At 51.1% G+C, this 12,298-nt stretch overlaps 1 protein-coding gene across 2 annotated transcripts in view; it reads right to left on the bottom strand.

The window, feature by feature from the left end:
- LOC116948201 (uncharacterized) overlaps positions 1-12,298 on the bottom strand; it is a 109,258-nt gene that overhangs the window by 70,038 nt on the left and 26,922 nt on the right. For both annotated transcript variants that reach the window (XM_032964679.2, XM_032964678.2), the window contains exon 3: positions 8,428-8,548. In XM_032964679.2, the coding sequence (XP_032820570.1) occupies positions 8,428-8,548 (121 nt within the window). The remainder of the gene's footprint in view (positions 1-8,427; positions 8,549-12,298) is intronic.

Genomic DNA, 12,298 nt, shown 5'->3' with positions numbered 1-12,298 from the left:
TGACCCACCGACAGGTTGACCCACCGCCAGGATGACCCACCGACAGGGTGACCCACCGACTCACCGACAGGGTGACCCACCGACAGGATGACCCACCGACAGGGTGACCCACCGACAGGGTGACCCACCGACAGGATGACCCACCGACAGGATGACCCACCGACCCACCGACAGGGTGACCCACCGACAGGTTGACCCACCGACAGGATGACCCACCGACAGGGTGACCCACCGACTCACCGACAGGGTGACCCACCGACAGGATGACCCACCGACAGGGTGACCCACCGACAGGGTGACCCACCGACAGGATGACCCACCGACAGGATGACCCACCGACCCACCGACAGGATGACCCACCGACAGGGTGACCCACCGACAGGGTGACCCACCGACTCACCGACAGGGTGACCCACCGACAGGATGACCCACCGACAGGGTGACCCACCGACAGGTTGACCCACCGCCAGGATGACCCACCGACAGGGTGACCCACCGACTCACCGACAGGGTGACCCACCGACAGGATGACCCACCGACAGGATGACCCACCGACCCACCGACAGGATGACCCACCGACAGGATGACCCACCGACAGGGTGACCCACCGACTCACCGACAGGGTGACCCACCGACAGGATGACCCACCGACAGGGTGACCCACCGACAGGTTGACCCACCGCCAGGATGACCCACCGACAGGGTGACCCACCGACAGGTTGACCCACCGCCAGGATGACCCACCGACAGGATGACCCACCGACAGGGTGACCCACCGACAGGGTGACCCACCGACAGGGTGACCCACCGACAGGATGACCCACCGACAGGATGACCCACCGACCCACCGACAGGGTGACCCACCGACAGGGTGACCCACCGACAGGATGACCCACCGACAGGATGACCCACCGACCCACCGACAGGATGACCCACCGACAGGATGACCCACCGACCCACCGACAGGATGACCCACCGACAGGGTGACCCACCGACCCACCGACAGGATGACCCACCGACAGGGTGACCCACCGACCCACCGACAGGGTGACCCACCGACCCACCGACAGGGTGACCACCGACAGGGTGACCCACCGACAGGGTGACCCACCGACAGTGACCCACTGACATGATGACCCACCGACATTATGACCCACCGACAGGGTAACCCAAAAACATTATGACCCACCGACAGGGTGACCCACCGACAGGGTGAGCCATGACAGGGTGACCCACCAACAGGGCGATATTGCAATGGATTATTATTAAACCCATCTGCGTGGAACTTTGGAGCGTCACGCCTTGGTGTGTGTGCTGGGTTTTCTCCGGTTACTCCGGTTTCCTCCCACACGCAGCCAAGGACTCGGTAATGAAATTGGCCAAACATCAACTTCGGCAGGGAGAGACACTGACTTTAGCACGGTCACTTGGAAAAGGAGACTCCTTTTTGTGTTCAATGGGCTCCGGGCCTGATTTAATATCAGATCGTTGGTTGTTACAGTTCACTGGTATTGATCATGCAAATGCATTAATTTAATTTTTTTAAAATAAGAGCAACCCAGTTCTTTCGCACCTCCGATTAGCACGGTCGGCTACGTACGGTGTGAAAGAAGTTCAACATATGTACATACATACGTACTGGCAGATGTAGTGGTTGACCACGCAGAGACAAGTACATTATTCTTTGGATCATAAGACACTCTAGAAAATAAGGCACACCCAACAAATGTTGGGGCCAAGCCATGAAATGCAACAATCCGGGAAAGCGTCAAGCTCGGGTGTAAATCCAGGGCAATAAAATATAAAGGCGAAGCGGAGGGGGGGGAAGCTTCATATCCGGAGAATACGGTAATGGTGAGAGTGGTTGCATTGTGGTGATAAAGTTGTTGACAGAACCTGGCGCCAAATAAAGTTATTCAAATCAGGTCACGCAAGTGACGGGCGGAAGTGAGCGTGGTGGGGCAAGAAAGGGGAAAATCGGCCGCCGCCCACAGCCCTACAGGGGAAAATGTGCGGCTTGTAACACGGAGGGTGCGGTGAACGATGGAGTTCCAACCTCCACAACCATACTCTCAGGAAAAACGCTGCAGCGACATTCACGAGAAACAATTGTTCTCCTCGCAGGGTCTGCCATCTCTCACTCAGCGACCCAACCGTAAACAAACTCAACTCCACAGAGACCACCCGAGCCAGCGCTGCAGAGATCCTACGTTCAATACAGGTCTCAACCACCGGTGGTGACGCCGGGTTCTTCAGCGCAGTGAAGTTTTTTATGGTCTCAACCCGGTCAAAGCAGTTCAACATACATATAGACTCACACAGAGATCCATAGACTCACATAGAGACAGATAGACTCACACAGAGATCCAGACTTACATAAAGACACAGACTCACACAGAGATCCATAGACTCACACAGAGATCCAGACTCACACAGAGACCCAGATTCACAAAAACCCATACTCACACAGAGATCCACAGACTCACATAGAGAGATCCACAGACTCACACAGAGGCCCATTTCTTTAAAACGGCTATTTTGTGTTTTAGTTTATTGTCCTTCCCCTGCAACTCCGGTTAGCACAGTTGACTACGTACAGTGCGAAAGATGTTCAACATACGTACGTAGTACATAGACTCACGCAGAGATCCATAGACATCAATGGCTGCCCAAAAAAAAACCCCTCACATTAAATGTCGTTTTTCACTTCGCTAAAAGGCAACTGACGGCTTGTGCTCCTTGTGGCATAAGTGCCTCCACGAAAGGAAGCTCTAGGGAGCTCATGTAAGGATTTTCACTTAACTTGGCCGAATTGTAGCTCTGAAAATTTAACATTTTACGGTTTGACTGCCGTGCCAAACATTCTATAGCTGCCCAAATCGTGCGGCAGCGCGGGCACCGACACTGACTTAGAAAATAAAACACAAAATATAAAACGATCGCCAAAACTTCAAATCGTTGCAGCACTTCCGCCGATACAGACGCGTCTAAGAACCAGAATCTTTATTTAGATGTCCGGTTCACATTCGTCGCTGTCCCCGCAGCAGCCGCAGCTGATGGGTCACACGCGCACGGGCGGCGGTGTGTTTTTGGCAAAATGGACGGACGGACTGCGACCGCGTATGTTTAGTGCTGCTGCACGACTCCCCAAAGTCTCTCCTGGGTAGTGCCGTCCGCTGTAACCCGAAAACGCACTGGGGAGCTCAACGGCGGCCGTGCGGTCGTAGCTTGGTCGTGAAGAGGAGGGGGGGGGCTGAGCGACAAGGGAGAGATGGCACCTGCTGCTCCCCCGCCACCCCGCACGACGGAGCCGATGGCTCAAGCAGCTGCGAGCGGCCGGGCGGGCGCGGTGCGGTCGGAGGAAGAAATCAAGCGAGAGGGGTAGGGGACCCAGGCACGCTCACGTGGCACCCGGACTCACAGCTTGCATTCACAAATGGTCGTCAACGTGACAGGCCGATGAACATAAACGAGCCAATTAATCGCTCTCCATCCCCTCGCTGCCACTCCACCCCCGCCCTGCGTTTCTACAGCTGGATTTAAAAAACTTTTTTCCCCTGTCCGGATGTATACGGTCAACCTCACTCGCATTTAATCCACTGAAAAGTGTTCTAGGCCCTCAACATAATGTACGCTCGGGGGGGGGGGGGGGGCTCCCACTGGGCCAGCAACACCACTGCAAGGAGTAGGGGGGGGGTCACCGCTCAATCGTTTGCCCATCTTCCCCCCCCCACCCGCCCGCTCGCCCATCCTTCCTCGTTCGTTGGCTCGCCCGCCCCGACGTTAACCTGCCGCAGGGGGGAACTTTGGGCTAAAGGCGGCGGGGGCGGCTAAGATTTATAGGGCCGCTTTTAAAAGCCCTTCCTGGACGCCGCTTCCCATGAAGTGCCCTTTACGACGACGGGGCCACCGGGGGAACCGTGCCGGCGGTCGGACCGGTGGGGGAAGGAATAAAACAGAAGCTGTTGTCGTTGTGGCGGTCGCTGGAGAGAGGGAGGGAGAGAGGGCGGGCGAGCGAGCGAGCGAGCGGGCGGGCTGGTGGTCTGCGCGGGAGAAATTGGGCTGTCGTGAGGAAAAGCCGGCTGTTTTCATTAATATTTTTGCGTATTTTTTTTTATCATCTCAGTTGGGCAATCGGAGTTGTGGGGGCAGCAGTTGGGGCCGGATGTCGCGAGTTGATTTTGTTGAACCAGGTGAGAGAACTCCACATGACTGGGATGAGTCTCATTTGCAAGAGTGAGATGGAGGTCACCAAAAATGACACAGAATAAAAAAGACAACTGATATAATTTTGAAGATAACTGGGTCGGTAATTATAAAATCATGGTTGTGAAAATTGTATCAACGTTCCAGAAGGGCTTAATGGTCTGCTTACCATAATAGCCTGGTTACCGACACAATTATCTTAAAAATCATCATGTGCCGAGGGGCATCTCCTTAATTAGAGGTTGTTTTCATGTTTGGCTACATCAGAGAAGCTGTGACCTTTAGACAGCACACACTCAGAGATCCATAGACTCGCAAAGAGACCCATAGACTCGCACAAAGATTCACCGACTCACACAAAGACCAGAGACACACATTTACCCATAGACTCACATAGAAATCAATACTCACACAGAGATTCATAGACTTACATATAGACATATAGACTCACAGACTCAGAGACCAATATACTCATAGACAGACCCATAGACTCACATAGAAATCAACAGACTCACACAAAGATTCATAGACTTACATATAGACATATAGACTCACAGACTCAGAGACTCAGAGACCAATATACTCATAGATAGACCCATAGACTCACATGGAGACCAACAAGCTTAAAAAGGTGCTTATACAGTGAGGGAAAAAAGTATTTGATCTCCTGCTGATTTTGTACGCTTGCCCACTGACAAATAAATGATCAGTCTATAACTTTAATGGTAGGTTTATTTGAACAGTGAGAGACAGAATAACAAACAAAAAAATCCAGAAAAACGCATGTCAAAAATGTTATAAATTGATTTGCATTTTAATGAGGGAAATAAGTATATGACCCCCTCTCAATCACATAGATTTCTGGCTCCCAGGTGTCTTTTATACAGGTAACGAGCAGAGATTAGGAGCACACTCTTAAAGGGAGTGCTCCTAATCTCAGCTTGTTACCTGTATAAAAGGCACCTGTCCACAGAAGCAATCAATCAGTCAGATTCCAAACTCTCCATCATGGCCAAGACCAAAGAGCTCTTCAAGGATGTCAGGGACAAGATTGTAGTCCTACACAAGGCTGGAATGGGCTACAAGACCATTGCCAAGCAGCTTGGTGAGAAGGTGACAACAGTTGGTGCGATTATTCGCAAATGGAAGAAACACACAAGAACTCTCAATCTCCTTCGGCCTGGGGCTCCATGCAAGATCTCACATCGTGGAGTTGCAATGATCATGAGAACGGTGAGGAATCAGCCCAGAACTACACGGGAGGATCTTGTCAATGATCTCAAGGCAGCTGGGACCATAGTCACCAAGAAAACAATTGGTAACACACTACGCCGTGAAGGAATGAAACCTAGCAGCGCCCACAAGGTCCCCCTGCTCAAGAGAGCACATATACATGCCCGTCTGAAATTTGCCAATGAACATCTGAATGATTCAGAGGACAACTGGGTGAAAGTGTTGTGGTCAGATGAGACCAAAATGGAACCCTTTGGAATCAACTAAACTCGCCGTGTTTGAAGGAGGAATGCTGCCTATGACCCCAAGAACACCATCTCCACCGTCAAACATGGAGGTGGAAACATTATGCTTTGGGGGTGTTTTTCTGCTAAGGGGACAAGACAACTTCACCGCATCAAAGGGACGATAGACGGGGCCATGTACCGTCAAATCTTGTATGAGAACCTCCTTCCCTCAGCCAGGGCATTGAAAATGGGTCATGGATGGGTATTCCAGCATGACAATGACCCAAAACATACGGCCAAGGCAACAAAGGAGTGGCTCAAGAAGAACCACATTAAGGTCCTGCAGTGGCCTAGCCAGTCTCCAGACCTTAATCCCATAGAAAATCTGTGGAGGGAGCTGAAGGTTCGAGTTGCCAAACGTCAGCCTCGAAACCTTAATGACTTGGAGAAGATCTGCAAAGAGGAGTGGGACAAAATCCCTCCTGAGATGCGTGCAAACCTGGTGGCCAACTACAAGAAACGTCTGACCTCTGTGGTTGCCAACAAGGGTTTTGCCACCAAGTACTAAGTCATGTTTTGCAGAGGGGTCAAATACTTAATTCCCTCATTAAAATGCAAATCAATTTATAACATTTTTGACATGCGCGTTTCTGGATTTTGTTGTTATTATTCTGTCTTTCACTGTTCAAATAAACCTACCATTAAAATTATAGACTGATCATTTATTTGTCAGTGGGCAAATGTACAAAATCAGCAGGGGATCAAATACTTTTTTCCCCTCACTGTAGACTCAAAGCTGCCTTTGTCTACGCAATAATGAAAACTGTTGCTGTACGGCATCTTGAGATGTGGTGACATTTAGATGAAGCTATATACATACAAATTGTATTGTTCTGTGAGAGAAATAAATGTCCATCAGAAACTCACGCAGCTAGAAGTGAACCACCTCGTGTGTGAGATTGGCCTAGAAAAATGAGCTTACGACATTAATTGTGGGGTCATCTTGAGTACCCTCTTATGCACACGAGGTTAAAAGCTTTTTTTATTGACACTTAAAATAAAATATATTTATATGCCCTGCAAAAAGTGTCGCATTTCAACGAATCCAACATTTGTAATTCTCAGAAAATATGAACAAATTAAAGTGACGAAGCAATCCTGGTGCAATTGGGGTTTTTTTTGGCAGGCTCTGCTCAGCAGGTCATGCACTTCAGGTGCAAGCTTAATCACTAGGAGCTGAAACCCAGATTCGAACCCAGGTCCTCAGCGGTGAACCCACTAAGTCGCCCGGTGCCCCCCTGGTGTTATCGAGGTGCACCCAGCCTCTCCAGATGTATTTCGTCGTTTCTTTCTTTTGCCCCACAGCTTGTTTAACCAAAACTCTTATTCAAGAGGGTCCTGCCAAGTGGCGAGATGTTAACTACCTCGCCTGGTGTACAGGAGGTCGTGAGTTCGATCCCAACCCTGACGCCTGCTGTATATTTGGAGTTTGCACGTTTCTCTGCCCCGCGGTCGCGTGGATTTTTCTCAGAGCTCTCCGGGTTTTCCCTCCACATTTAGAATCAACATCCACGTGTTTAGAGTATTTCATTGCGATACATATCCACGTGATAATCCACTTTGTTGAGCTATCATTTGTGGCCAGGTCGCTTCCGAAAAATATCTATATAGCTCAGTGGGCCTCACCTGGTAAAATAAATATAGCTTAGTTTAATTTTAGAGTTCTAGCCAGGTTTACTAAATAGTTAATAGTTTAGGTTAAATATTCGCAGTGGGGGGGGGGGGGGGGGGGTGGGGATGTTTGCGATGTAGATTCCCAACGAAACAAATTTGTAGCCTAACTTTACCGACTTTGGACTACGACACAATGGCCTCCCCCCTCGCCCGCAACGCCACGCGGTCTGTAACGTCCACTGCGAAGTAGATGGCGTGTGGCGGCAGCATGGCGAACGCGCACACGACCGCAGTGTTAACCAGGGGCGGCCGCTGCATTTGAACCGCGAGTGAACCTCTGCGACAAGAACGCGCCACTGCCCCACAGTGCTCACGGACACGGGGGGTAGGAGCGGGGTGAGGGGGGGGGGGCACATAAACCGTCCGGATTCGAAAACAACACCAGTGCGGCGCCTCTTGCCACGTGCCACGGTCGGTAGAGCGCGCGGCTCGCAAATCTCCATCGGGGTTCGATTCGGAGTATTCTCTCTCCCCGAGGTCAACGTCGGAAGGTCGTCGCAGCTCCCACACCTCACCGTCGCATCCGTTCATATGCTAGATCCTGTAGCTGCTTGACAATCGACACCCGACCTCAAGTCTCACCACTACCATCTGGCTTTAGGTCTTTCCCCTTGGTCCCCAAACCTTGAGTACTGTGACCCCCTTATCCACGGGAACATTCAAGCCAAGCCAGCTCAGGAAACCTCACGGGGTACGAGTGGCTGGCCACTGGCGATTTTCTGCGCGATGCTGAGCCAGGAATAAACGGTGAAATTTGGCTCGGGCGGCCAAGCAGGGCCACGGACGGGACCGACCGACAGGTTTCATCGCGCGCGAGATCAGTCGGTACGCCACGAGTACACGGTGTCGCCTCGTCATTCACACGCGTGTCGTCGGCGGAACGGCTCGATATCCCGCAGTGGAAAAACAACCAGGCGCGTCCTGAGCCACGCCGGTCGGGGCTTTGCCCAGCCGACGGCACAGCTCAGTTGTGCCAGTGGAAAAAGAGGTAAACAGAGTCGTAGGATTTGTGGGTGATGGAACTCACGGACGTGCCCACGGTGTCGAGACCGTCGCAGCTCAGCCGCTCCCGCGACGGAATCTTCCACAACGGGTGCAGCTCGCTCGCCATATCCTCCGCCGGCCGGCTCGGAGCCCGCCTCACCCGGCTGCGCAGGGGTCACAGAAGGTCGCCCGTTCGGGGGGGGGGGGGGGGGGCAAAGGCCAATCAAGAAGTTGGTGGAAGGCAGGAGAGGACACGGGGTGGTGGGGGTTGTGTAGGAGAGGTGGCAGAGGAGATACAGACAACGTTGTCAAGAGTTTGTTGAAAAGACGAGCATCATCATCTGTTGAAAATGTCACCGTATAAATATGATCGGGTTGGATTTTCTGCCGATTGAGGTAGCAAACACGGCGGAGAAATCCGAGCGAGCCAAGTGGCCCGATCGGGCAACGGCACTTCACGGACGGAAGCCAACAGCGCAGGACCGCCACTCGACAATGAGGGCAGAGGTCCTAATAAGAAGACGAACACCCAAAAAATACCGAGCCGGAGATTACTCCTCACATTGGCAGCCGACGCCGTATCCAGAGCGCAGCCCTTCCTCATCATCTCATTTGTGGTGAGCGGCCACAAGCCTGGAGATATCACCGGGGTGCTTCTGAGCTGCTGAGTAAACTGAACGAATCTTATTGGGGGACAAACAAAGTAACAATTATAGCCAATGCCTTTGTTTATCAAGGAAAGCCTCACTGAGTCTCAGAGAAAGTACAAGGACAACGTGGGAGTTTGCTGCACTGGCCCCCTGCCCCTCAGATGCAAATCGCTGGACAAATATTTTCCGTGTTACAAACCAGACGTTATCGTTACCCGCCACACGTCACCCTGCAAGCAGCAGCAGAAGCCTACAGCAACCGCGTTTCACACATGCCGGTCAGCCATCCAAGTACTATCCAATGAAATTAGCTTATTTATCCAGGAAAGCCAGCCACATTGGTTTTTATTTTACGATTTTGTTTTGTTTCAGCCAATTTCTGAGTTGTACATACAAGTGGGGAGGACACCAAAGCACCCGGAGAAAACCCACGCCTTGCGCGAGGGGGTAACGCTCTATCCCCGTACAGATGGAAACGGATGGCGATTAGTCCACTCACTGTACCGCCTTCTCCCATGAAGCCAGGGTATGGCACCTCCTCGACACCCACGGGAAGGGAGCTTCACAACCTTCGTGTGATCCACCAACCCTTGCTGTCTCCACAGTGCTGGATTCCCGGCCACGTGCATAGTCAGCACCGCCCGGCCACCACCATGAAGAAGGGCCATTGCCCGAAACGTCACCCATTCTATATATTATATTTTTTAAAAATCCCTTTGTCAGGCCACACATGCACGGTGTTATTGACGAGGCATGTTGGCCTTTCGTTCAGTTGTTCAGCTTAGCATGGGATCTGTCTGGTGAGATCAGAGGCACTTTGGGTGATTGCGCCATCGTAGGAATTTTGGATGAATAAAACACAGGGTTACAATCGTTATTGTTAGTCATAATATCGGTTTTTTTTGGGGTTAGATCGCGTAAATATAAAAGTGTCGTTAAACTCGCCACCGCCCGACACAGCCAGCGAGTAAGGTTTGCCACGTAAACAGAACGTGCAGTTGGTTACTAGCACAGCACACCGGTGTGTTGGAGAGCAAATTGGAGAGCAAATCCAACACACCGGTGTGCTGTACTTGTAATGAATTGGCATGTTCTGTTTATTTAACAAAACTTACTAATTGTCTGTGTCGGGTGGTGGCGGGTTTAACGACACATTTATTATATTTACGCGATCAAACCCAAAAAACCTATATTATGGATGACATTGGTCACGAAAGCCTGTGTGTTAAACGTTATTATTATTGAATTGATCACTAAAAGCATGCGATTTTGTTTCCATTATTGTGTTCATCCTCTGCACTTTGTTCTCCTCCCACCAGATCTGTTACTCGACCTCAACATGATGTTGTGGCGTCACAGCGTCATCTTTTGCTCACACCGCTTTGAACGTCTCTGTTTTTAGGTCAGCGTTGGCGTATTTTTCTGGGTCCCCGATTCAGCGTTTGATTAGATTAGGCGGGGGCTTACAAACCCTGCAATTTCTGGATTTGTGCTATTTGCATATCTTACCCACGACCGCGTGTCGCTACCCCAGCGCCGTATTCTCAGAGCAAAGCCAGAAAAAAACCCCGATAATCATGAGATGCGGTCGCAATTAAACAACCAATTGAATCCACATTGCAGTGTACTGACCCACGTAGAGAACCAGAGACTCGCACAGATATCCATCTGCTTAGAAAGAGACCCATAGACACAACATACAGAGCCGAAGTCACACAAAGATACGTAGAGTCACGCAGAAAATCACTCTCACGCAGAGACCCATAGACACAACAAACAGATCCACAGACTCGCACAGAATATCAGACTAACAAAGAGATCCATAGACTCCTGTAGAGATGCACTCAATAATAGCGACCGATAGACACGTACAGATCCAGACTCACAGAGAGCCATAAAATCGTACAGAGCACCATAGACTCACACAGAGATCCATGAAATCACATAGAGGCCCATAGATACACATACATACCAATAGACTTAAATAAGGCAGAATAGGCACACATTGAGACCCATAGAATTACATGAAGCAGAACGACTGCCCCTCTGTATCAAATTAATAAGCCCACTGTGTCTGCACAGTGTTTGTTATGCGGTCACATTGAGATGCTGTATAAATAAATAAAAAATGTACCATGTTGACTCACACAAGAGACCACTGGACTGACATATCCCACATGCCCAGAGACAGACAGACTCGTAAAGCTACACAGAGACTCGATGACTCCATCTGTCTATGAAATAAACATACCCACCGCTCCTGTCCACTGTCTTTAGATGCGGTCACATTTACACACCGTTTTATAAGTCCACACACATTGCACTCTACCGTGTGTTTAATAACGTTTAGTTTCATATCGCTTCATCGCCCGTGCAAAGTGCATCTCACAATCGCTGAGGAAGCGCAGACGGGGCAGCCGCACAGTGAGTCGGCGCTACCAACAATCGTCCAAGCTCTGCAGTCCTCTACGTATACTAAGACGTTTTCAGCCAATTCATGAGTATTTAATCACATGGGAGGAAACCGGAGCACCTGGCGAAAACCAACACGTGCAAGGGGACAACGCTCTATCCCATACGGAAGGGACAGACGATATTAGTCGGCACTTTGCTGGCCCGCCTTCTCCTGGCGAGCCAGGACAGGGCGCCTCCTCGACGCCCACCGAAAGGGAGTTTCTCAACCTTTGCACGATCCGCTAACCCTCGCTGCCTCAACAGTTGCTGGATGACAGGCCACCACCGCCCGGCTCAGCGTGGCTCAGAGCGCGCCGACCGCCGCGCCACCACTCCCCTCTCCGCAGCACGGACCGCTCCCCGTCAGAAACACCATCTACCGCATTGCGGGCGAGCCGCATCACACGTCGTCGCTCCGTCTCCGCAACAATCCACCAATCCCCGGTGCGCGAGCTCGGATCTCCTCCGCACGCGCCATTCAAGATGTGGGTCAAACACAAGCTGTCGCACGACAACAGCGGCATGTCTCGTCTTATCGCGCGTACGTGGGTACCGCCCCCTCTTGTCAATCCAAATTCACTGCTGGATGAGGGCCTCTCCACACCGTGTGGGTCGTGGGGGTTGTGTTGATTAGCGTCCAAGCTGCAGCACCACCAACACCACCATCACCACACGTTCAATAGTGGAATTGTGTCCCAGACAGTGCGAGGCATTTTTAAATGTATGTAATTGTTTGTTGTTGTTGTTGTTAACGTGACACAGACTTGGAGAACTGTCCAAGTCTGTGCTTTCCATTTGCCTGGGTGAAAA

The sequence above is a fragment of the Petromyzon marinus genome, chromosome 32 (genome assembly GCF_048934315.1).
Source record: "Petromyzon marinus isolate PM22_M1 ecotype Great Lakes invasive population chromosome 32, UKy_Petmar_22M1.pri1.0, whole genome shotgun sequence".
NCBI lineage: Eukaryota > Metazoa > Chordata > Hyperoartia > Petromyzontiformes > Petromyzontidae > Petromyzon > Petromyzon marinus.
Note: the sequence above shows the minus strand (reverse complement) of the source record. Positions and strands in the feature narration are given on the sequence as shown.